Source organism: Lepidothrix coronata, unplaced genomic scaffold, assembly GCF_001604755.1.
Source record: "Lepidothrix coronata isolate B3197 unplaced genomic scaffold, Lepidothrix_coronata-1.0 Scaffold183, whole genome shotgun sequence".
NCBI lineage: Eukaryota > Metazoa > Chordata > Aves > Passeriformes > Pipridae > Lepidothrix > Lepidothrix coronata.
Window position 1 is genome coordinate 624,397 of NW_016690363.1, and position 27,347 is coordinate 651,743.

Here is a 27,347-nt window from a genome sequence, read left to right on the forward strand (position 1 = left end):
ACCTCCCAAGTCCATTGTATTTAGTGCCATTAGTTCAAAGACAGACCCAGCTAGGTTTTATTTTGTCCATACACTCGAGAAAGGTACCATTGTGTAACAATGAACATTAACTGTGAACCTTTCCCCACCATCAGGAGCTTACTCCCACAGAAAAAAATTCTGTTACTTTTAATCCTTCATCTAGCTTCTGCCAAGAAAGAAAAGTTTACTCAGTGTAAAGCACAGAGATAAAACTCAGCCTAAGAGAGGAAGATGACAATATTAAATGTGCTTTAAGACAGCCTACCAACCACACAGATTGCTCCAACTCTCCTTCCTGAACTTCATGTGCATAGTTTGCTTCCTGAGGTGCCAAGTGCTCTGAGGATAATGCCAGATCCCTTTGTGGCCCATATGCAAGCTTGTGCCAATGATAATCTGCCCCAGAACAACACTAGTGATGCCTCGTCTGGCGTTGGGTCACCTGCCATCCTTGGCAGAAAAGCTCTTTTCTGGTCCCACCGCTTTCAAACAATACCTCTTGCCAACAGCACTGAAATCAAATGTGTGTCACACTTCAGCCATCTGAAATGGAAAAGGGATCAACTTTCAAGTTAAGCACCAAGTTCACTTGAAAGGGAGGAGAGTGTGGACTTTTGAAGCACAGTTCTTTTAAGCCAAACTCTAGTTTGTGGAAAAAATAATTTTCTTACTAGAGAAAATAGGACTTGAAGAGAAATACTACAAAAATTATTCTTCATGGGTACATCCTTGATCTACATCTTTTTTATGTAAGAGATCTTCAACCTGTACCTCTGCCTTGGCTACAAGAAAACCCAAGGATCCCCTTCTGTCTTATCCTGAAACACATCAAGGAGTACTTAGGCAAAGAATTTTTCCTCTGGCTTTACTTGGAGAGAACTTTACAGCTGCTGACCAGCTAAATTGTCTTAAAGTTACTTATACTCTGTTCTCTCGTTCACTGGCAAGTAAGAAAATTACTGCAGCCTAACACAAGTCACGATGAAGGTTTTGATTTGCCACGTCTGAATCCACGGTCTTAGAAGTTTAAAGCACTTAGATGGCATCTCCTGGTAGGAAACACCTTTTGGCAGGGTGATTGTAATGGATTAACAGGTCCAGCATTTGATTTCAACTCACCCCTGCACATCCATCAAGGCTCCCAAGCACTGGTGCTTTAGGAGAGCAGGCATTTTCCAACTGCCTGAACAGATGGCAATTACATAAAGTAATTGCACCCTGACTCTTGCTTGCACCTTCAGAAACTCATCTACAGTTCCACACTTGGGTGAAATCATAATTGCTTCAAGATAAAAAAAAAAAAAATATTAAATGCAAAGTACCACTAAAACCAGTATGTCATTCTTGAGACAACTGGCTTACCATTAACTAGCTTTTTAGCATCCTAGATGCCCATTACATTTCCACACAGTTCTCCAGGCTTAATAAATCACCCAGTGTTTTCAGTATTCTCCCTTACACTCACAAGGCCCACATTTTACTTCCTCCATCCAAAAAAGTCTTTAAGAAGTTCAGTCAAGAGCTAACTAAGGTTAGCTAACTCTTAACCTCTCAGTGCACTTGGGCTGGATTTCTGCCTTGCAGATCAGAACCACTGGACCTGAAAAAGCAAATCTCCTGCCCAGGAGGTGCATCAGGAATTATTTGCTGCTGGGTTCTCTGCTGCAGAGCTAATGGACAGTGCTCATTGCTCAGCCTGCTTGCAGACTGTACAGAGAGATTGGAAGGGGAAATGCAACCACCTGGCTGCTGCCAATTGGTGTGGGTTGGGAAAGGCAGCCAAACGGGAGCATTTGGTCAAATTGCACAGAAAAATATTCTAAAAGCTGCATGGAACAGAGGACTGAACCTGACTTTTCCCTCAAGACACTTCTGCCACTAGAGCAAAAGGAAAGTACTTCCTCTCCAACTCCTGGGGCACTAAGTCATCCATTTCTTACATTGCTTTGCAGCTAAAGCAAAAGGCGAAAACCTCATCCTTAATTTCACCAATTTGTCTGTGTTTCTAAGGTATGAGGAAGAAAATGAGGGACAAGGAAATATTCAACTTCTCTCCCTAATCACAAACATTCCATTGCCAATATTACCAAACATCTGAATAGTTACAAAAAAAAAAAAAAAAAAAAAAAAAACAATTTAAGTGTCATTTATTGTTGGCAATAAAATGGGTAATTTAAATTATATGTATGTAAATTTCCCTTTGTCATTCATTATTACTTTCATAATTTTATGTACTGGAAGGTCTACATCTCCTTTATAGAGAAGGTTTATTTCATTAACTCCATATGTACAGGTAGGAAGATTGCAGCAGTGTCTAAAGGAACAGGGGCACCTTTAAACCTAAAAATTGAAAATACAATTGAACAGATAAATATAGTCCCTGACACACTTTTTGCAATATAGTAGGACAAAGGAAATACTATTAAATTATACTCAAATCTTTTAAATCAGTACAATTTTAGATACTTAAGAATAACTTATTTCTTAAGGCTGAGACTCATGTGATTTAAATATTTAAGCAAGATGAAATGTTCTTTAAAGATATGCAGAATGTGGCCTAGATGTTAAAAGGTTTTCTCAAGCAACTGGCACATGAGGTTCTTTATCCTGTTTCATGGAGAACAGGAGACCTTTATGAGCTTTTCTCTGATCATAAACAGAGCTTTAGGAAAAGCAAGTAGTTGAATCTATGCCTTTTGGCTAAAGCTAACAAATATAGGCAGTCTTGGTTGTTGTCTTTTCAAATAAGTCTTCTATATGATTATACAATTAGCACTAAAAGCTTCTTTATAGCCAATAAAACGTAATTTCTAACCACACAAAACTAGGTCCAGAAGAAGGCATGTGGATTCCTCACCCCCTACTAGCTGAGTTGGTAATTAATTCTCTAGAATCTGTCCATTAGGATACATATAGGAAGAAAAATGTCCTGATTGAACAGGACACAAGATTTGGACATGCCTTTAATGTTCTGGTCAAATGGCAGTAGACTCCTAAATGAAAAGCAAAAAAGCTGGAAACATCAAGAATTGCTCAGACTGACATTTTTACTCCAGTCAGAAGAAAGTTCCCATGCTCATCAGTCTCTTGTTTTGATAGATAAATGATCCAAATGTGCTCTCCCAGGGGTCCCAAGCAACATTTGTGACATTCTTAAAGGCAGTTACTTTTTAGACTACCTGCTCTGAGACCGCACAGATAAATACTTAATAACACAGCTTATGAAAACTTTTCAAAGTCAATTGCCTTTCCTACGACACACCTTTTGCTGCTTTTACATAGCTGCTTTCAAAGTGCAAGTGCAGTAATCGCCATCCGTGGCAAACTGAGAATATTAAAAAGACCTATTCCCACATATAAGCCATTGCAATCTATAACACCATTTTTCTCAGCATCCTGCAATGCAGCCAGTACAAACAACGCAAGCAGATGAAGCAGCCTGAAGAAATAACCGCTGTTATTATTATTGTTCTTATAAGATGAAAGCAGCACGCACAGTTGCAGCCGAAAATCCAAATACTCGCTTCAGTTTCAGAGTGGAAAATAACTTTGTCGTGCCACAGGGTCAAGCAAATCAAGAGCCTCCTGCTACCAGTTTCCTAAAGGGATGTCTCTTCTCAACAATTACACTGCAGACTTCTGTGAGCACAATGCAGCCCAGCTTCCTTCTCAGGCATGCTTCTCACCCACACAGAAACAAGGAAACACAGCAGTTGAATAAAAGGTCACAAGTACCTCTTCTCTACTCTTACATGTGAGCCAAAGAAGAGCCCCTAAGACACCAGCTTCTTGTAGACTGATCAGTATTCTCCTCCTGGATATTCTGTAATGACTGTCACAGCAGGAAAAGATTCTTGATTACATTAGGGTGGGAAAAAAATGCATTATTAAGTAATAGTCAAACGCTTCTTATCTTAAAGCCTGTTAAGGCTTATAGAGCCTAAGCCTTGATCTGGCAAGTGTTCAGCCAGGCCTAGAAAAACCTGTATGATACTGTCAGTGGCACAGGGCAAGGGCCCTGGCTGGAGTGCATCTGTTTTTCTAGCTGTAAGGAAATTTCTGAGGATAAAGATCTGTGTTCAAAGCATCTGATATGTCTGATGAACAAACCCCTTTTTCGTTGCATTTCATTATCCGAACAGGAGGGGATGAGAGAAGAAGAAAGAAGGACCTGCTGTGTCCCCCAACACAGTGCTGCTAACAGCAGTTCCCTGAGGCTTCAGCTTTTCACTGCAAGCTTGCTTCAGAAAGCCAAACTTCTAATAATCACTTGTCTTTAAAAAAGCTACCTCTAGCAATGTGCAAGCATTTGCCCATGCTAACATCTGTAAACACTGAGCATTGTCATTTCTGGCTTTTTCTGCAGCACGACTTTCTGGGGGTCACTGCTGGCACTCTGCACCACGGCACCTGAGCAGCCTTTGCTGCAATTAAATGGCTGTGAAGGTGCCAGCACACTTGCTTGATTTGCATTGCCCTGCTCTGGCATCCAACAGGGACCTTCCCCAAAGAGAAGTCGATACTTGAGTCAAAACTAACTGAACAACACATCTCCAGCATTTAAACAGATTCATGTGTTTCATGAGCCTGAAGAGTCACACTTTGACATGGTTCTCTAAATCAAGCAAAGGTAGAACAGCAGAAAGAGCAGCTGAGCTCAGTGTTGGGCAGAGGCAGCTGCTTTTGTCCAGCATTACCCTCATGAACACCAGCTCCATCATTCTTGCTGCTCTAGGAGCAACATCCACACAAGGAGCATAATTCCTTCTTACCATCCAACTTCAACACTGTCACTGCGGGAAAAGTAATTATCTCTTAATCATCACAGAAGTCAGAAGGCAACATAAAAGCAGCAGTTATATTAAAAAAAAAAAAAAACCAAAATGAAAAAAAAAACAGCAACAGACCATGTCAGGTACCCACTTATCTAAATTAAAATCTTTATCCATTTCAACCTAATAAGGAGCATAAACCTACTGATCCCATTAAATACAGCTGAAAAGCATCTTGCCACAATGCTTTTCATCATAACAAAAGGTTAATCTAATGATCCTGTGCCATATTTGTCGATTATAAGGAGTAGTCAAATTTTGTTTTGGGGGGGTTGTTTTGTTGTGGTGGTTTTTTGTCGGGTTTTGTTTGGTTGGGTTTATTGCCAGGATTGGTTTTGTTTTGCTTGTTTCTTCAGTGTTCTTCTGTACTTGCTTTCCACATTATATCTTATCTCCAACTGAGATATAAGAAACCTTCATGGTATTTAAAGGTCTGCAGCATTTTCCCCAGTACTAGCTGAAAATAATAAGGAAGAAAGGACTTCAGTGCATTTGAACATTTTTCCTTCCTACAGCACTACCTCAAATCACAAGTTTTCTGAAAGCTCCTATGCTGTTTGTTCTGGGTTTTGGGTTGTTGTTTTTTTTTTTTTAAATTAAAATTTCAATTTGGATTTAGGTTAGTTGATGAATAAATGGTTATGTCTTTGTGGTCTTCTTCCATGCAGTGCTGCCTACTTTCTAGTGAATTGAGAATACTGACAGGCAGTATTGTGGTCAAACCAGGTCATGCTGGAGTAATCAAAAGAAAAAGTGGAAAGGCAATCTTAATACAATGTTATTTTCCACACAACAGATTCTAAGATTTTAGGATAAAGTTTGTTGCATGGTCTAAATTAGCTCCTAATGATTTCTGGTTTTTTCATTAGGTGGCCTTATCAGAAACAGAGAACACAAAGCAACTGGAATAAATTCTTTGCAAGTGGAAAATATTGTGATTGCTTGCCTGGGTCTAAAACAATCCATTTGAATTATCAGAAAGGATAATAATGTTGCAGTAGAGGTCAGGTAACAGCAGACCTGGCAACTGCAGCTAATGGTGTTGGAACTTTTCAACCTGAAATCCCAGAGTTAAAAGCATGCAAACAGATAGAGCTTCCTAGCAAAGATAATACATTTAATATCTTCAGATGCTGGCAGCCACATTCATTTTATCTGTTCCAACAGCTAGGATCATCGGCTGGTGATCTGGTTATTTCTCTTCAGGCTTGCTGGTGTTACTTGAAGCTGTAGATACTCAGGTCAACAGATAAGAGAGAGCATCTTCAATGTATGGTATATTTTTAACCTGTATCTTTTTAAGAAAGCCTCTAAATCTTGGGACTATGAGGGGAGATGTTTGATATATATGACCTAGTTGCATCCTAAATATTGTGAATCAAGAAACAAAGAGCCAAAAGAATCGCAGGGTATAATTACATCACACAGTGGCTAAAAATGGGGAAAATTGAAATGAAAAAAAGAAACCCAAGGGATTATACAGATGTAGAGACATGCCTGAATCTGTTCATTGCTGCTTTCCAGAAGAGTTAACATTATAACATTCTTCAGCTTCAAAGAGCAAAGATGCATTTTGAACACTAAGGAAATGTAGTTTTCAATAATGACTTCTTCAAATAGAAAATATAGAAATGATGGGGGGAAATATGATGCAATATGTACACATGTACCTACACAAGGGCATACATGAGACCCTATGCTATAGTTCTCATTACTTGTCAAGAGTATATTGATGTTAAATGTCAGAGGCTTTTTTCCATAGGTTTCAGCAGTTTCAGGGGTTAAAATTGGCATTTTAGGAGACAGCTTTGGAAAAGACCAAATTATAACTTCAATCTCCTGGTAGAAAAAAAATAGTTTCTCCTACTATAGTGCACAGGGAAATCCTCCAGCTTCCCAACGTGACAGTTGGGTTGTAAGCAATCCAGGGAAAGGAATTCAGCATTTCCATCAGTGCTAAGCACAACGTTGCTCCCGTGCACACCAAACAAGCCAGATCATACAGGAGCATTGGCTCACCTTTGATTTTTCCAGGCCTCTTCCAGTCTCTGAAAATCTTAATGGTTAAAGCACTTTAACCATTTGCCTCTGTCCTTTACTCTTGCTTTTTACCAGGTTATTATGTGAAAGCACATTCTCATAATCTTTATCTCTCTCAGAAACTCCAGGGGCCATAGAAAGTGCTGAGAATATACTGCAGGGTTTCTAAACTCTCCAAAAGCCATTCAGAGTACCAATGTGCCTTCTGCAGATTTGGGCAATTAGACACAGACTGTTTAATGCTTCTCTTCACCATCAAATTAATATTATGTGTTGCCACGTGCAAGTGCTGTCAAACAGCTTTTTTTAAAACAGTCATTATGAAATATATTGAAATATGTTGCAAGTACGCACCAAGATGACAAAGAAACATCTTTATCATATAAAAAGACAAATTTTATTTTCTCAGCATACAGCTTAAGGAGAAATCAGCTGCTATTATTATTTCCTCTTTATGTTAGCATTATAATCTAAATCTAAAAGTTAGCTGTGCTCAATTCTCTTTTGAAACTGCATATGATTTTCTTACTCAGGAAACCAAGAGCTGAAGTGCTGCCTACAAGAAATTCCTGGGATAAAGTTGTACCTAAACCTCTCTACAGTGCTGAAGGCTTTCATAATCACCAAGTTACATTTTAAAAAATAAGGTCTTAGAAAGCCAACATTGATAGACTCTCAAAGGGGAAAAAAATCAGCAAGAGTAAAAATCTTTGAAATTTTGTTTGGAAATAGTTTCTTAGGATTATCATTCAAGATCCTTTAGCTGTTTTATGAATGAGAAGTTTTAGGGATCCACGGAAACTAGGTAATCTAGTTAGACAATGACTCTCTGTACCGAATTCCTGGGACAACAATAAGGTTGTTTTTCATAATTAATTCTGAATCATCTGTTTAAATTTTAAGAAGCCATTCACAGTCATCTGTGCTGTGTGTCAAGTGTCACAACTACGTCGGAATTATGCAAAGGAAAAACGTGGTGTGTGACAGTCTGTTATTTTCCTATCAGGAATGAAAATGAGTTCACAAAGCGTTAAGAGAGCTTAAGAGCTGATTTAGCAATCACAGCCTCTGCAACGGGAGACCTGACAGATCTGGGAAGCTTCCTAAGGAAGATAAATCCTTGTTTCTGTGTTTGGACACCTTTCACACCGTCCTGCTGCTACCAGCTTTCTTGAAAGTTTTGTACCCCTAAAAATATACCCAAGGCTAAATGTTACGAGGAATTATTCAGCAAGCTGTGATGCCAGCAGACCACAGAGATTGTCATCCTCTGCCAAAATGAGATCCCTGAGATCTTGAGGGATTTCACTGGGCTCCCTGTCTTAACTCTGCCCAAGTGATTTCCAGACCAGCTGCTGGTCTGGGCTGGTGGCAGCTGCTCCAGTTCACCTCCCTCTCATCCCCACTGCAGCAGGCACGCACTGATCCAAGGAAGCAGGGCAGAAAACTCAGAAATCCCACGACACTGACTCCCACCACACCACATAGACGTGCTATTTGGTGCATCCAGGTTCTTCAAAGAAATTGCTGTATTTGTATAAGTTCAACAATATTCAGCAGCACTGTAGGATATAGACACATGCAAGTGCAATACAGGGGGTACTCCAGCATCCTTCCTTCCTAGGCATTCCACTGCCTCAAATTCTCTCCAGTATCATTCCAAATACTGGCACTTTTACAGGGGATCATGTTGCAATGCAGTAAGAAACTGAAGTAGAGAGAAAGGCATGCTCAAGAGCTGCAGAGCAGTCTGAAACTGTGAAAAGGAGGAAAGCTAAAGCCCAATCTGCACTAGAGAAGTTTTGCCAGCATAGCTGCAACCGAGATCTCAAGACACAGATGGTTTATACAGGCCTGGAAGAAAATGGGGTTTTTGCCACTAGCACTTAAGCCAATTCACGGAGTGAACATAACTCTTCTGGCTAAAATATTCAGTTGTGTCAATGCCAGGATTTAAATCCCTAAAAATAATAAAAATCAATCAAACAAACAAACAAAAATGACACTACACAAGTGGAAAAGCACATGAAAGTAGCAAGTGAGATCTTCCTAGGTAGCCTGTGGTGCTCGTGGAGAGTCTGACCAGTTACCTGCCCACATTAATGCTCTGCCTCCATGCAGGAGAAAGTGCATACAGGAATAGCTCTGTGTGTTCTACTACCAGCACTGTGGCAATCCATGAAGAGTACAGCAGAAAACATGTCTTGTTTAGTATAGACCTAAGTCTGAAGGCACAATATCTGGGTTTTGGAAAGATCTCTCTCTAGAACTCTCCCTGGAGCCCCCATTGTTCACTGGTGGAAGTCACAAAGGCAGGGTAGCCTGGCATCCTCTGACAGAAAAGCATTGTCTAAAGGAAATAAAAAACAAACATTCATTCACAACAAAATCCTCTCCCATGGATGCTTTACTTTAAGAAAGCTTTCTACAAATTCTTCCTGCTTTTCTGGAAGCATGTAGATCCTTTCTTCTCTGTCTTTCCCAAGGAGATTGGAAAAAGCCATTTTGACTTCTACTTCCTCTAAAAGGTTGATGCTCCTAATGTTCATCCCTCTTCCAAACCCATCAATTTTAAAGACTGTGTTGTTTGTTTTGCTTAAAGTACTTCTTGGCCAGGGCTATTTGCACATTTTTCAGAGGAAATAGCCTGAATTGTCTCAGTTAATCCTGAAAATGAAAATGTTAGAGAACTGCTGTTTAATGCAATCCCAGTGCAGAGTTTACCATCTGATAGGGTTATTCTTCAGTCTACAGGATGATCAGGTGAGGATGAGAATAAAGACAAATGACACAGTGAAAAGAATACAGAGAAAGACTCTGGGAAGTATGCAGTAAGATAGATACTATCTAAAAAAACATCAGTCTCCAAAAACTAGGCAGAGATGAGATTGCAGATTATGCAAATTTTGCCATCTCTCCAAGTTGTAAATGATCAGCCACAGACCTGTTCTTGTGTCACACAGAACCCCTATTGCAGAGGAGGAGCAGTGACACGTTGCCTTCACTCCTCTTCCAGCAAACTCTTCTGAGTTCAGTTCTCCCTCAAAGCTGCCCTGGTAAGCACACAGCAAAAAAACTGCAATATCCTGTTGTTGGACAAGGTGATAGTTTGAAAATTATGTTTCCTTACGTTGTAGATTGAAATAGAGATCTTTTCCAGGCATATATTTGAAAATAACAATTGTTTTGTTACTGAAGTTGACCTCCCCCTTGCAAGAGAGTTTCCGAGGTAGGTGTTTCAGTGAAAAAGGTTTGTGACTTACAGCTCCACACACGGGTTTTCAGAGGCCTGGCAAAAAACACATGGCCTCAAAGCGTAAGGATGAGGGGGAAGTGGGAGAAACAAGGCTGCATTTTATAACTGTTCAAAAGGAAGTAAAACTGCCTCTCAGCCTCCTTGCTCCAGCACTGCTCTGTGGTTCCCACTGGTTTTAAGCCCTTACCTGAAAAGGTAGTGTTTTGAAATGCAAGAAAAACCATTGTGCATTTTTAACCCCCTATACAAATTTAGTTTATAATCATGAAAGCAAAGCCATTCCTGCATAGTGTGAAATTACTTGTGCAGATTATATACACACATGGGTGAACAGACACTTCTTTGATTCATTGCCAATCCAAATGAAAGCAAACAAAAACCTTGCTTTTTCTTCAACAGAACAAAAGTAAAAATTTTAAACATCTTTTCCTAATGCAGAAAATTTGTGGTTGAATGGAACATTTCAGGCTGTTAGATCCAAACTGAACAAAGGATAGATACCAAAGAGTGGGTATAGGAAGTGAGTGGCCCACTTATGATATGGAGGGTTCGGGTTCAGGCCCCGAGCACCCATCCAGGGGGACATGTGCCTCCAAGGACAGGGTGTTGGCCACAGTTACATGGGATTTTGTCTGTCTGTATAGAATACTTGCCATCATGAAGGTACTGTTTTGCTCAGTGTAGAGCTCATACTAGGCTATGGGGTACCCAGATACTGCTTTACTTCTCACAGATATTTTTTTGAACAGCTCCAAACACCAGCTATAGAAGTGATGGCAGGAAGCAGCTCCCATGGGCTCTGTTGTGCAGAGCCTGGTCCTCTGGGGCTCTTCCACAGCATATACAAGATAAGAGGCAACTCTCCAGACCACTGTTATCTAGAGACGTCTGGACTAGGGATTCAGACCAACCTCAAATAAGACAGGAAGCTGAATCCTCTCATCTAATGAGTTATAGAAACAAATCAGTGCTATCTCCTCAGGAGAACTGTGAACAAGGAAATGAAGTTTTCCCTTTCTCCAGCCAAAATCATCAAATCATAACACATTCCCTCTCTGGCCACACAAGAACTGAATCTGAATTTGGGAGGCATGCCTGCTGTTCTATATAAGCAAGCCCGTCATCCCGTGCACTGTGCTGTTCTTGCTGCTCCTCCTTCCACCCTCCCAGAGGGCTGGCTGAGAAGCTGGCTTGCCTCCCTCCTATTCCTCTCAGCTAGATTAAAACAGATGGCAGAGGGACATGAAATAAAGAGCAAACGCAGACAAGTGACTAATTTTTCAAAAGGAGACAGAAAACCAAACCCTTAACTTCAGCACCAGAAGCAGCAAGGAATGCAGAATTACTCTCTGAACATTATTCAGAGTGTTTGCTACAGATATGGTGACAATAAGGGGAGGTATCCCTTATTGGCAGGCTTGACAACAGCATGTGACTACACTGCAGTCCAACAGAGGCGAGTAGAGATGACAAGGGCATCAAGGAACGCACCACAGACTAACCCCACCTATGCAGCAACCCTGCTTCCCAAGCAGGTTTTGTTGAGCACTCTGCTCATGGTTACCTGACTGAGTTTAAAGCCAGCTCAAGTGGTACCTCCCCAGGAACTGCAGTGACATGTTTGAAGTCACAGGATCAGTTAGGTTGAAAAGACCTCTGAGATCATCAAGTCCAACCTGTGACCGAACACCACCAGGTCAACCAGACCATGGCACTGAGTGCCACAGCCAGTCTTTCCTAAAACACCTCCAGGGACTGGGACTCTACCACCTCCCTGGGCAGCCCATTCCAACACCTAGTCACCCTTTCTCTGAAGAAATTCTTCCTAATGTACAACTAAACCTCTCTTGGCACAGCTAAGTACTATGTCCTGTTGTCCTATCACGAGTTGCTTGGGAGAAGAGACCGACCCCCACCTGGCTACAACCTCCTTTCCGAGAGTTGTAGAGAGTGACGAGGTCTCCCCTGAGCCTCCCCTTCTCCAGGCTAAACATCCCCAGCTCCCTCAGCTGCTTCTCATCAGACTTGTGGCTCCAGACCCTTCCCCAGCTCCACTGCCCTTCTCTGGACATGCTCCAGCGCCTCGATGTCTTTCCTGGAGTGAGGGAACTGGACACAGCACTTGAGGTGTGGCCTCACCAGTGCTGAGTACAGAGGGACAATCACTGCCCTGATCCAGCTGACCACACTATTGCTGATCCAGGCCAGGATGCCATTGGCCTTCTTGGCCAGCTTGGCACACACTGGCTCATGTTCAGTTACTCTCAACCAGCACCTCCAGGTCCTTTTCCACCAGGCAGCTTTCCAGCCACTCTGCTCCCAGCCTGTAGTGTTGCATGAGGTTGTTGTGGCCAAAGTGTAGGACCTGGCACTTGGTCTTGTTAAACCTCATGCCATTGGTCTTGGCCCACCTATCCAGCCTGTCCAGGTCCCAGAGTCAAGGAGCTGTCCCCCTGTGACAGAGGCACAGGAATCCCTGTTCTGTGGGGTTGTCATGTTTGGGCTTGAAGAGTCTGGTATTTTGCAGACTGGAGAACACAGAGCACTTGGTAATGCTCGTGGAGTAAAGAAGCAAGGATCAAAGGCTCCTGGAGGGAGATGTGTCAGAGCAGTCGCAGCCAGCACGTTGCAGTTCATACAGTAGGAAGCATGAAGGTGAGTTAGTTACACCGGGGAGATGAGGACAGACCTATTTCAGTGCTTCACTCTGCCCCTTTGCCAGAGAGTTCTGCCTTCATTCTGGTCCTGGCGGAGTTGCTGCTTGCATCTCTCTTCTCAGCACCCAATGGCAGAGGGCAAGTTCACTCACCTTCCCTGGCAGCTCAGGAAAGCCTTCAGACTTTGCATTTCAGCTGTTTCAGTGGAAGCACTACCTACCTCCTGTTGATTTGGTTCCAGGAGCAATAACATGACAGAGCAGACAGATGGGATGGTAACTTTCAGGGTTAAGTCTAACAGGCTTTGTCATTTTAGCCACTTCGGATTATTTCTGTTGGCTGAAACAATTTAAAGAGACATCCAGAAAATTAAAGGAAGCATAATCTTTGTTGTACCTGACACAAAATGTACTGCAGCACATCGTTTTGCCAACAGAAGGACTTTTAAGACTGTAACACAGCTAAGAAAAGCATCAAATACAGGTTTACTACGCAACTTCTGTGCCTTGCATTCAAGGCAGAGAAACAGACTTGTCTTTGCCATTCTGTACGAAATCAGAGCACCTGTGCTCAGACCTGGAGGTACCTGTTCTCCAGGACTCTCTGATTTGTTTCCTTCCTATGTTATACTGATACTCAGGGCATGCTGCAAAGTTTATTTATTTGCCCGTGCTTCTCCCGAGGGGTGCTTGGGAGGCAGAACTCCACGTTATCTTTAGTTTGTATTAGTTCAACTGATGCATTTGTGATTTTATAATTGTGGTCTCTGTTTCCAGAAATGGGTCTGTTGTGACCTTTTACAAGTGGAGGTTATAAAAAACTCCAGACTGTAGAGACTCATACAGCAAAACCTAAACAGTTTTTGAGATATTCTTCCAGCTACCAACACACTTCAGGTCCAGAAGGTGCTCAGTCCCATGGATTGAGACAGCACCACCCAAATAGGGAATCCAATGCATACACAAAAATTTGCTGACAGATTAAGAACTGGAAAGAACTCAGCTTCCTAGTTAAATTGCAGATACAGGGTGGGGGCAGAGGAGGAGAAAAAATGGGTTTTAAGCATGCAGAAATGCACACCGGGTAAGGAAAGTTGGCAACCTTGTAATTTCTGCTTCGCGCTTCAGTCTGCTGACAGACAGCTACTTTGCGTTCCAGGAAAGGTAGGTTTGCTGCAGCAGCCTTGGGCTGGCAAGTAACTTCTCTCACAAGCCTTCTAGTTATCCCTGCCTTGTCCCAGGGGGATGCACTGTAGCTTTAGGAGCCTTAGCAAGAGTTATTGGGAGGAAAGAATTTAAGGACAGGACTCTAAGAACCAAGTGAAAATGTCCCTCTACTCCTGTTCCATCTGCTGGGGCACTAGGGTTCAAGCCCCAAGTGCATCCCTTATCAGATCCGAGTACAAGCTCATCCTTCTTAAACAGATTTGTTTAATCCAAAGGGGTAATATTTCCCTCTCCTCATATTTAATATGATGGATCATTACTAAGCTACTTGTCATTAGTACATCACGTGGTTAGTATCTAAAGACACACAGTCACATCAGGAAGGATTTTTACAAGCTTATAAAAGCTTCAGAAGAAATTTCAGCTCCCAGGCAAGGCTGATACTTATAGCTACTTAATCTTTCTATGGTTATTTTAGTCTTACCTTCAGTGGGGATCTGGTTAGCCCATACAGAAACAGGTGATAAAAACAGGATGGCTGAAAACAAGCAGAGTAGGATGTATCTGTGCCCCTGACACAGCTTTGTGTTTACTTAATGCACAAAGGCTGTTATTGCTGCCTGTAGCAGTTTAAATACCCTTAGTTCAATCAGTGGCCCATTTTGCTGTCTGAGTGCTGTTACTGTTTTTTAATTAAGACTGATTTTGCTAGTGAACACCCATGAAAAAAAAGCTAGCAAACACCACCTCCCACCCCTCACAGTGCACTCAGAAAACTTATTCAAAAGCAGTACTTAAACCCTAATGGGCAAGTTTTCCCACTGCCAATGCTTAAAGCAATATTTTAAAAACAAACAAACAAAAACCAAAAACAACAATAAAAAAACCCACAACAAAACAACAAACAAACCAACCAAACAGAATAAAAAAATAAAAACAGGCCCCAAAATTTGGTCTAAATTCAGAATCCCAAACAGCAGGCTGATGAATACCCTTCTCAAAGGCATTCCCAGCCACTTTTTTCTAGCTCTCAGCATTTCACGTTGTTTTTCAGGTTTACTAAAAGGGAGAGTAGTACTGTTTTCCAAACGTGAAATGACGCACTAATGCTATTGAACAGGAGTAATCTTATTACTGTTTTGTAAATCACAGACACAAATGAGTGATTATGGGCTTAATAACACGTGCTGAGGCAGAACTGATGAGGACCAACAACATCCCTTTTCTTTGAGTGGCCACTAGACAAATTCAGTGTTTACTTTTGTGATAAGGCTGCACCATGCCTTCTGAGCAAGATCAGTAGGATGATATATGTGTGCATTTAAAGACAAAAAGTACTTACATTCTGGTCACCCTAACATGCCATATCTGGAAGGGAAGGAAAAGAGATTTGTCGAAGTGGCTTATTCCCTAAAAATAATAATGTTCATGTACCCAAGAGAATAGACATGCTATCTTGCTTTGTTTACAGAGCTCTTGTTCAGCAACCATAAATAATAATAAATAAACAACAAAGATAAAGTACAAGATGTCTTTTTCACCAATCTTAAGTTCAGGACAGTATAATGCAATTGAAGTTTCAAGTCTTTCCAAAGTTTTCCAACAACAGCTGCATACTGAAAAGGTAATAGAAAAAGACAACACTTACAACTGCATCAAGAACAACTCCCAGGGAATTTGAGTTATCTTAGATAACTCAAAGATTCAGCTCAGTCCTTCAAGTGGGGCACTGAGTTGCCAGTTCCACAAAAGTAGCCTTTAAAACATCTGGACTGTAATAATTCTTTTGAAAATAGTTGCATGCTGAAAATAGTCACTGCTAAACCCATTCTATACTTGTTGAGATACAGATTTCTCTCCAGTTCAGCATGGCTGCAAGTTTGTTTTCATTCACCAAAGTAAATTCAATGCTCAGAGAAGAGAGCTCCAAGTCTTCCATGCTTTATTTTGAAGTCTTATGTCAGGTGTGTGGTCATAAGGAGACACCACACTGCAAGGCAGAGGGACTGTGCCTGCTCTGTGAGACAGGAGCTTGGTGGACTCACAGGAATAACAGCAAGGTCCAAGTTGGAAACACAGTGTGTAGCTATGCCAGGATGCCCACAGCACCTTGGGTATGACCTGAGAGTAGATCTTCCCTGCAATAAGTGCATAAAAGAGATAATTCACGCTACTAAGAGAAAGCAATACAAATACACGGAGTAGAGTACCAGGGAACTACTCCTGCAGCTATTTTACAGAAAATTAACCGAAGCACCATAATGAATTTGCTCCAAAATTGACAAGGAAAGCCTACAGCCCCAGGGCAGAAGCCAGCTTTCCTAACTCCTAATTCAGTGCAATGTTGACAGGATTATCCTTCACACTCCTAGAAGTGGGTCAGTTGCTTACTGAGGGCAGAAGCCAGTGATGGCAACTGACTGAAATGAGTTCAACTGAGCAAGAGAAAACCCAGAATTAGTTCATCTTGGATGTGATAAAAAGAGAGAGAGAGAGGCAGGAGTCCTTAAATGCTGTCAGCATGTCAACACACATTTATAAAACAATCCTTTTAGTTAGTGATCACCCAATAAATTTGCACGGATGTTTTCAACACTAGAGTTTCTAACGGGTTGCCACCAGTTACAAGATCCCCGTCCCACTTGAACAGGGAAAGCCACCAAATTTTGTGACTGGCAGCACAGCCCACTGAGTGGCCCTTTAACCTCAAAAGGAGGCACTTCCATGGAGGGCAGATCAGTATGGTTACTGCTGTCTCCCTTGGATGGAGCCACACTCTGGTGTTTGCAGCAGCCCATGAGGGCCACCCTGGACACCTGCTGGAACAGCAGAGGCTCTTAAGTCTCCACTCAGGAGCAGGAGAGCGTTGTGTCTGGACGGATACCATAAAGAACAGGTTGTGTCCCATGAACAGGAGACCCCAGCATAATTATCCATCTCACAGTAGTCCACGAGAAACTCGGTGTGAGAGTCTCCAATGCCCCTGTTGTGCCATGCCAGCAGCCTGAATGAAAGCTGAGCACACCAGCTGATAATCTTAAAGCCACACAGAGGAGCATAATCACTGCACTTGGCAAATAAGCACTTTTCTGTCACTGTGTTCTTATAAAGGGCCTCCAAATCACAGCAGCGCTAAGGAAACTTACTTATTCCTACACAGCAGTTTTACAAACCTGTCCATGCTATTTTCCTTACTCCACAGTCTCAAACTGAATAATCCTTCAAAAGCCATTAATCAGCTTTCATTATCTCTAAATTGCTTTTTCTTGCTTGCAATTAAGGACTAATATCCAAAGAGTTGGAAATTTATAAGGTAATTAACCGTAGTGAGTAACTGTTTTAAAGTGTGATCAACTACTGGATATCAACAGATGTCTTAGTTTTTGCCAGTAAACTTTTTTCCCCCCATGTGTTTACACAAGCTCGAAAAAGATGATTTGTTTAGCAGAGGTGGAACATTCACCAGGTAATACTGTATCTATACCTGTTCTTCCTCTAGAAAGCAACTGACTATAGACAAAAATACCTGCCAACTAGCAATTATTGTGGATTCAGGTTTTAAGGTGACACTGACATGATGAAGGATCTATTTTTACCTGTGTAAAGTATATTTCAAGTTCAGAATAAGGAACACAGAAAGAGCACTCACATTGTAATCAGTTCATGTACAGGACAAGAATCTGCTCAGCATTTGTGAACATCAGCACATGAAATAACATTTCCTCTCCTTGTGCTTCCATTCAATGAAATGTTGGACAAGCAGTGCTAAAAACTTTTTTGAGTAGGTCAATAATGTATTAAGCATTGACCAGGTTAGAATATCAAACCAAATTAGTGAGCTGGGTCTAAGGTTTTAAACAGTATATGAGATTCCTTTCCAGTCACTCCAACACAATATCAAAATGCTTTAGTCATGTTAATGAGACCCATTCTTCCTAAAAAAAGTTATTCACTTATTTCACGTGTTTCCATACATGTGGCATCCAAGGCAACACAAGTGCAAGTCACTCACTACACTCCAAAATCTGTCAGAGCAAACCCCGCTTAGGGATTCATCAGATAGATCTCACTCACTCGAGAAACTGCAGGTCAGAACTCACAAGAGGATGAAATCTGATCCTCTTTAGAGTAGAGCTTGTACTCACAGTAAAAGGTGGAAACTCCTAATTCAGCTGCTGTCCAGAGAGTGCTCAGAAACTCTTCTTGGTAAGAAAGTAGGGTGCTCATCCCCAGAACATAGTCAAGAACTTATTTCATCACTATTTCCCTGCTTTTTTCTTCCAGCAGAGCCATAAGAGGCTTTAGGCTGTTTCCATAGTGAGAGTAGTTAGCAGAACAACTGGCACCCAAGTATTTTGCAGTTTTCTTCAGCAGCAGCCACAGAATAGCAAAACTTGAGGAAAAGTAAAGATGTTCTCAAGACTAACCTATGGATAATATTTCAGTTAGACAATGAGTTAACAGTTTGAAGCTTTAGAATATGTTTAGCTGTTTCATTTTAGAGCTGAGGAAGAGGAAGCTCTAAAATGACACTTTCGACCTGCAATTTTTTTTTCTTCTATTCATACTGCAGCATTTCACATTTCTGTTTTCTCTTGAAAACTATGACCCAGTTTAGAAAGCCCATGCTTATCTATACATAAGGAATGACTCACGTACTGATGGGGGGAAAAAGAAGTTTACATACAGAAAATAAGCATTATGCCTGCTGGATTAATGTTTTTGACAGTTGTTACATTGCTTAGTGGAGTGAACAGTACAAGCCTAAAAGCAGAGCATCCCACATAGTGCTAGCCAGGAAAATCTGTTTGGAGACAAAATAATTTCTAATGATAAGTCTGAAATTCTTGTAAGGTTAGGGGCCAACAGTCTTTTAAGATGAAAAAATTCAAGAGATCTTGCAGATTAAGGATGCACTTTCTGAATGTTTTTACTTTTCCAACAGGTAACAGCTACGGGTAAAGATCACCTTTAAAAGGGAACATGGATTTAATAAACTCAACTGATCAAAACAGTACATCAGAACCGTTCAAATGGGTGACATCCAAGATTCTCATTTCCATTACCCTGTCTGTGCTTGCTCTGATGACAACGGCCATCAATTCTCTCGTGATGACTGCAATAATTGTGACAAGGAAGCTCCACCACCCGGCCAACTATCTGATCTGCTCTCTTGCAGTGACAGATTTCCTTGTGGCAGTCCTGGTGATGCCCTTCAGCATTGTCTACATTGTAAAGGAGACCTGGATCATGGGGCAGGTGGTGTGTGACATTTGGCTGAGCGTGGACATCACGTGCTGCACGTGTTCCATCCTGCATCTCTCTGCCATTGCTCTGGACCGGTACAGAGCGATCACGGATGCTGTGGAATACGCACGGAAAAGGACACCTAAGCACGCTGCCATCATGATAGCAGTGGTGTGGATCATATCCATTTTTATCTCCATGCCGCCCTTGTTTTGGCGGCACCAGACGGCCAGCAGGGACGACGAGTGCATCATCAAGCACGACCACATAGTCTCCACCATTTACTCCACGTTTGGCGCCTTCTATATCCCTCTGGCCTTGATTCTGATCCTCTATTACAAGATATACAAGGCGGCAAAGACATTTCACAGGAGGAGCGTCAGCCGGATCGTGAGGGAGGAGGGGGTGAATGGACAAGTCCTTTTGGACGCGGGTGAAAGAAGCACCAAATCAGCTTCAATGCCCAGCACGGCAGAGAAGACATCAGATCCCCTGGTGAACTCTGATAAAATCAACGTCACCCTGCGAAGCCCCAGGTCCGAATCTAAGCATGAGAAGTCCTGGAAAAAACAGAGAATCTCTAGCACAAGGGAGCGAAAGGCAGCAACTACACTGGGTCTGATCCTGGGGGCGTTTGTGATCTGCTGGCTCCCTTTTTTTGTAAAAGAAGTAGTTGTTAATACCTGTGGAAGATGTCACATCTCAGAAGACATGTCTAATTTCCTAGCATGGCTGGGATATATAAATTCCCTTATTAACCCTTTAATCTACACAATCTTTAATGAAGATTTCAAGAAAGCCTTCCAGAAGCTTGTGCGGTGTAGGCAATACTTTTAAGAGCTTTTGTTCATATAAGGAGAACATACTCATTGTTTTTTAACCTGTATAAATTTATATAACTGAGATGACGGTTGTTGTATTTAAGGAAAAGCACCAAGACTCTGCATTTACATTATGACTTCTTTTGTATAAGTAGTATTGGGAGCATAAATTGCCCAAGTTTTAAAAGAGATGGATCATCTGGGATCAGTTTTGCTCTAGAAAAGAGGTAGCATATTGTGGCTCTGATCCAGTTGGGATTTGCACAGCTGCCTAACTTGAAGCATAAGGTATTACCTTAAATATGAAGGAAATACACACTTGAAGTAGACAAATTTTTTTAAAAAGTAACCCTCAAGCATCAATGAAATTTTAGGTAAAAATAACACACAGCTTTTAAACCCTGCTAATATAGGATAGAAAATACACCATGGAATCACAACATGATTTTATCAGTATGTCACAGGCCTGCAGCATAGAGCCAAGCCATTCCCAGCAAAGGGTAGTAGCTTTAAATATATCTAGCATCATCCTCTGTTGATTAGCTGAGTGCAGCTGCAGCCCTGCCTTCTCCCATAGATGAAGGTCTTCCCCGTGTTATGCCCCCACAGCACCCCAGCAGCAGGCAGTGTGCTTCCATGGGTTGCCAGGTTCACAGCAAGCCAGTGTTGTGAGCCCTCTGCCACTCCACACCCCCAGCAGACACGGGCAGAGCCCCAGGGGAAACAGCCAAATACCTGGGGCACCTCCAGTAAGCTGGGTACACATCGTGCCCAGTGCTCTGAGACGCCACTTCCATGGGAACTGGGGAGATAAAAAGCTCATAAAGAGCAGGTGGTCCTCCTTATGGAGACATTAGAAGGGAGGGAAGCATGAGACACTTCTTTCTTCGTGTCCTCATCCCTACCTCGCACACCCGGCCAAGCGCAGAACCTGCGACTTGCAGCACCAAACCCAAACACACCAGTCGTTCCAGGGCCCTCAGAGAGCTGCTGCTGCTGCTCAAGGGTGGCTTCTCCACCTAATGGAGAACTGGGGCTGACAGCTCTGGCACAGCAAGTTCAGCCTTCCATCCTCAGAAGCTGAGTGTGCCCCAAGTCTTTCCTTGACTGCCTCAAGCACCAGGGCTGTGCACCCTCTTCCCAAGCACGTGAGAAAGCACCAAGGCTCTCTGGAAAAGGCTGTGCATCAACTTCTGCAGCCAGGGCAGATGGAGTGGCCTCAGTATGCAGGGCATACCTGGGCAGAGGATCCTGTGGGACACACACTGGCAGGCAGCTCTAAACCCCTCTTTCCCCCAGAGCATCTAGTCCATATCCCCAGTCCCAGAATAGGTAAAAGGGTCTTGTAGGCACAGCCCTGGCCAGCTTGTCCAGTCAAAGGCAACATCAATGAATACATCCCTTCTAAGGCCTCAAAGATGGCACCTTGGCCAATTCTGCTTGGCATGCTCTAGATGCCAAGCCACAGTGCAGGTTTGCTGACAGCTAAGGGTACTAACAGAGCAGGGGGCATTTGCCCCTGCGTGCAGTTGAGTCACTAAGAGCCACACCAGAAGCCAGGGACAGGTTTTGCACTTTTCAGGACAAGCACATTCAGGCTCTGTCACTGAGAGCTCGGCTTCGAATTCATTGCCAGACATTCAGTGCTGCCTCACAGGAACAGGGACTTGAGGCTCCTTACATGAACTGCAAACCTGGCTGTCAGCAGCAGCAATGTCCTACTACAATTTGGCACCTAGGCCAGCAGCTTAGGAACATCACAAAGAAACTGAGACATGAGACTACTATGCTCACCCTTAGTTTGGGAAAGGTGTTACTGGTCTTTGCAGTTGTTCTTCCAGGAGACTTTCAGTGGTTTGCATTAAACAAGAAAACCCAGACACCAGAAAAAAAAAAAAAAAAAAGTCCATCACTGTTGTTTCTCTCTCCCCCTCTCCCTCCCTTGTATTACAAACTCTGGAGTTCAATAATTTTTGTGTTTTGCTCACTGGCTACCAGCTGACACAACAACTGTCAGAAGAGTTTCTTGCAAGATGACGAGGTTTGAAACTTGAGATATTGAACTAATTTGTTTCTGTCACTTGCAATTTACTGTATTCTGCTTTCACATCAGGGTCCAAATGAAATGCTATTCAGAACTACTAGAAATGGTGCATTTGCTTTAGCATTGGTTTTAACGCAGCCAGGAATCTAATGGAAAGCTCATTTGTCATATTATGTAGCTCTAGCACAGCAGTGGCACAGCTAAATTTTGAGGATACTAGGATGCTACAGAGTGGAATTGGCTCCTGCTCAGTGCAAGCTTAGTGCACTTCACTACCATTGCAGCCAGAGCACAGCCCCTGTGACCTCAGCAATGGCTGCATTATGCTGAAAGAAAAGAAATTGCTTTAAACATCAGCTGTGCTCTGCTGTCTCCAGAAAGAGCCATGAAATCTAGCTTTCTAAAAGGATTAGCAGATTAGTAGGAGGCAGCAAAGAAAACCCCACTGAAACATTTAATATTGAAGATCTGTTTCCCATGTTTCCTGAGTACTGACTCATAATATTTTTTATTGGGAGGCATCTATTCCTCTCCCCTGCTTCTCCCTTTGTGACTGCTGGAGTATGGAGTATATTGTTTATCCTCTCACACGTAAGATGTTTGACAATATCTTGTGAAATCAAATTGGAAGAAAAAATACGGGGCTGCTTTTTAGGAGAAGAGATACTTAAAATACTCATTTAAATAATAATGGATAAAACTCAAAGAATGGAACCATATGTAGATAAACAGAAAATAGCTGTCATTTATGCACTGTTAACAGTATTATACTCTGAACCTAATAAGGATGCTGAACATTTCTCAAGATGCAGGGTGGTTTCTTTTGTATGGTTTTCACTGAGCTGTACCTGCTCACCCTCCAACACCCAGTGGTGGAAGAGGCAACTACAAGAAATCCAATGAAACGAGTGGGCAGTTACTTTATTAAAAGCACTTGCGGCTTGTGGACCATCATTTCTTGGTGTCTGACTGCGACTCATCCCTCGCTCCCTGACAGAACCCACTGTGCCAAACACTTTCTCACACACCACCACACAGTATCATTTCATCTCTAGCATTTACCCATGCACGTGATGTGTTCAGGAAAAAAAAAAACACGGGTTCCTCTTTCAAAGTGCATAAAGGTTAAGATTTCTGCAAGATGCTGCTTCCCCTGCCTATGAAGTAAACAGGCATCCCCTGGACCTTAGCACCAGATTCAAGGAGCAAGGTTTTGTGCACTGGAGCTAAGATTTTTTTTTTGTGCCCTGGGAGAGTTTAGTCTCAGCAAACAGAAAAAAATATGCCTGGTTTCCTGTCTCTATCAGAAGACTCTGCGTGTGTTTTTCGGGGAAAGGGTTTACATCTCCTCCAGAGTTTGCACAAAGCTTCCTGGATCCCTATCCCTGCTGCAGCTGCCCTCCCCATTGCTGTTTGCTGCCCACCCATCCACCTATCACTTTAGATTTTTTCCAACCCCCGGAGAACTGGATTTGAAGCAGCTGACCCACTCCCACTTCAGCTTTCAGGCAGAATGATTCCTGAAGCGGCTGTGAACACGATACCCCGTTCAGGTGGATGGTTTTTGCTAACAACAAGCAGTTAGATATACCTCATTATCCTGTCCTCATTTCTACGCCTTCCCTCCCTGCCAGATGCTTTATTGGTGTCCTTCCCTCCTGAGGATGGCATATCCCTACAAAGAGCTTGGGGATACAAAAATACATTGTTTTAGTGATGCAGTCGCACTCGTTAACGCATGACTGTACCACCCAGGAACACCCACCTCATCCAAATGCGCTTTTGGCAGTCGCTGTCTTCAGCTGGTGCCTAATTGTTCTTGCTGCTAGGGAGGTACACGGAAATAGCTGTGTGCCAAACTATTTTCTCCAGTAGTTACAAACTCAGCACATTATTTCTAGGCAAGTACACATTACTACTTGGCCTTTCCCATTTCAGATTCCCTTGCAGAAGGGAAACAGAAAAATCACCGCTGCAGCCACTGCAAGAAAGGGCTTTTTTGAACCTCTGCACACTAAAGCCCTAATCACTGCAGGAAAGTGAAAGGAAACCCTTGTAGCAGCCCTGTGAAGATTAAGCATAAACATAACACTTGTCTCACCTAGAAACAAGAACTGCAACTCTCCAGCACCCAAGTGAGCAGCAAATGGCATCTGCTGGTGGGTCTTGTATTCCTCCTGCAAAAAGTGCTTGCTGCAGTACGGGGGCAGTACCAACAGCAGCTGATCTGCTAAAAATTACCAATTTTTATTACCAAAATTACCAAAAATTCCTGATACCTCTTTAAGTAAAGAACTCTGCCACTCAGGAAAATTTCACAGGGGAATATTTTTTAGGCAAGGAAAAAATACTGTGTTTTATTAGTCAAACTACGTTAGTACAACTATGTATTAAAAATCCTGGTTGGGGCAGTGTCAAAGTCAAAGATCTTCTCATCACATGCTATTACTTTTTGTCCACTAGTAGCTCAAATCTATTGTATCCACACTTATTTATATAATATAGTGGCATAACACGTCATACATATGATACAGGCATACATTTATTTAAAATATAGTTTTGAAGGTATTCATTGCTACATATTAGATGGGTGACACTAATAAAATAAGCCTCTTTCAATTCTAAAGCAACATAGCCTCCTACACGTGCATGATATTTCCCCTCACTAAATTAAACCTCTTCCTGTTCTTCCTGTACATTCATTGATTTGAAACTCAGAGAAGGATTTTATGGTTTGGGTTTAAAGATGAGAAACACGTTTAACACCACAAAAAGCACTACCTGCTAAGATAATGCTGGTAAAGTGATTAATCTTCTCACTTTCAGTTTAGATCATGACTGGTAGCAGACATCTAATGCAATAGCTAACTCTGTGCTGGCAGCACTCCAGGATGCAAAAGCTGTGGCTAATTTGTATGACAGCAAGCGTCTGCTAAGCAACTCACTCTTGGCTAAGCCTGGTTTCCCATATTTCACAGTACAAAGCTGCATAAAATAGTCCACAGCCATGAAATAAGAAATCAGCCAGTTTGCACTCCAGTCGTTCCTAGGCTGGCAGTCACTAGAAGGCAGTTGCTCCACAAACACACACCAAGAATCAGCAGGGGCAAAGCTGTGCCTTTATCCACAGCAAAAAAAATAGTCAAAACCTTGCACATCCATCTATTACTTTGGAGGTAGCCAGGAGGCAGCCTGAACTGGCTGATGACCAGGTGGGCTCAAGACAGAGCAGCAGTGCTCCCCCCCAGGGGATGCAAAAAGAGATCCCTTCAAAGAGAATGCCACCAGCACCAAGTTTAGTCAGTACTAACCACTAACAAAACAAGGGGCAGTTCAGCATCTGGACCCTCTTCCCTGCAAACGGGAGGTTAAACAGATATTAATGTTCCCTTAGTATCAGCTCCTGCAGCTTACTGTCTATCCTAACTGAGATGGGCTCTTTCAGTGCTTCTAGAATATTTAGCAACTACCTCAACAGCTCTATGCTGGTCAGTAAAGGGCTTGCATTCCCTGTCTTAATAAAGTTAATCTCTTGAAGCTTGAGGGGATCAATCAGCTTGGGTATATGGAATTTAAGATGATAAAAATTCAGGTTAAGGGTTTTCATGTTGTGGATTTTTCTTCCGTATCTACTCTGACAGCCAGCAAACTGCTGTTGTTTTGAACCCAAAACAGTGTTCCAAGAAAGATGTATCTATAACAGGTAAACATGATTTCATTTTTCACACACATAAAGGTAAGTTATATTACCATTTGAGTGTTTCTAACCTCATTCGTTGATGGCCTTTTGCATTTTGACAAGTATGTTTTTGAAGTATGGAAGAAATATTAATTAACTAATTATCTGAGGTCTTATCTCACTTTTACAGTTAGAAAACCAAAACTCCAGGGAAGTAGGCAGCCAACACCTCAGACAGGTCCTGGGGTGCTATTCAGCATACAAAACAAGAAAACAAAGGGTGTTTTCAAAACTAGTGCAGGAATCACAGAATCACAAAAACGTTGAGGTTGGCAGGAACCTCTGGAGTTCATCTTGTCCAATCTCCCTGCTCAAGCAGGGCCACCTAGAGAAGACTGTCCAGGGTCACGTTCAGGTGGCTTTTTGATATCCCCCAGCAAAAACTCCACCAACTCTGAGCAACCTGTGCCAGCACTCAGCCACCCTCACAGTAAGAGTGTTCCTCACATTCAGACAGAGCCTCCCATGTTTCAGGCCTGTTGCCTCTTGTCCTGTCACTGGGCTCCACTGAACAGAGCCTGCCTACATCTTCTCTGCACCCTCACTTCAGGTATTTATCACAGAGATAAGTTTTACCTTCTCTTCTGAACAGCACCAGGTCTCTCAGCCTTCCCTCGCAGAGGTGTTGCTCCATCCCCTTCAACTTCTTAGTGGCCCCTCCCTGGACTCTTTCCAGTATGTCCATGTCTCTCCTGTACCAAAGAGACCAGAATTATACCCAGCACTCCAGGTGCTGAGCAAAGAGGAAGATTCACCTCCCTTGACCTGCTCGTCACACTCCTCCCTGTGCAGGCCAGAACACAAGTGTCCTTCTTTGCCATAAGCTCACAGTGTGACTCCTGTTTAGCTTTCTGCCCACAAGTCTGACTCCAGGTTCTTTCTTGCCAAGCTGCTTTTCAGCTTGTTAACCCCCAGCATATACTAGTGCACGGGGCTGTTCCTCCCCAGGTGCAGGATTTTGAGCATCCCTTTGTTGAACTGCACAAGGAATCATGCACTACAGTTTGAGGGGTGCCAATAAGAGCTGTGGAGCAAGGCAAAAATCAGGAAAGGGGAAGGAAGAGGAGAAGAAGGAATGACAAAGACTGAGCAGTTTTCTCCTTATGGAGCCAGGCAGCCTTGAAGTAAACTTGCTTGAACTCATCACGGCTCAGATCCAACTAACAAAAGTGCCAGTTCACTTCGAAGCTGCCTGGCACCTCCCAGAAGCTGAGAGATGGGGAGGAGGTTGTTTTGCCACCTCCATCCCACACAGGGTCAGTACATCACTGTATAGCTGAGCACACATGATCCTTCTTGAAGATTAGTGTGACAATACTGGTCAGCACCCAGCATACACAGCCAGTGAGACTGGGGAACTGCAAGTGCTGAGACTTTAAAGGCTCCAAGCAGTAGAGAAAAAAAAAAAATGCTGGTATGAAAGGACACCTTTAAAAATCTTATCTATATCCTAGTGATGCCCTCTTGTCCTCTCAAAAGCCACCTTGAGTACATGGAGTATGAATGGAGATTTTGTCCCCTGCT

The 27,347-nt window shown here is 42.5% G+C and overlaps 1 protein-coding gene across 1 annotated transcript in view; it reads left to right on the forward strand.

The window, feature by feature from the left end:
* The window catches only part of HTR1F (5-hydroxytryptamine receptor 1F), a 107,609-nt gene extending 85,795 nt beyond the window's left edge, over window positions 1–21,814 (forward strand). The window contains exon 3 of the mRNA XM_017830720.1: window positions 18,918–21,814. Within this exon, the coding sequence (XP_017686209.1) occupies window positions 18,956–20,056 (1,101 nt within the window). The 5' untranslated portion in view covers window positions 18,918–18,955 and the 3' untranslated portion in view covers window positions 20,057–21,814. The remainder of the gene's footprint in view (window positions 1–18,917) is intronic.
* Window positions 21,815–27,347: the final 5,533 nt, after the last annotated feature.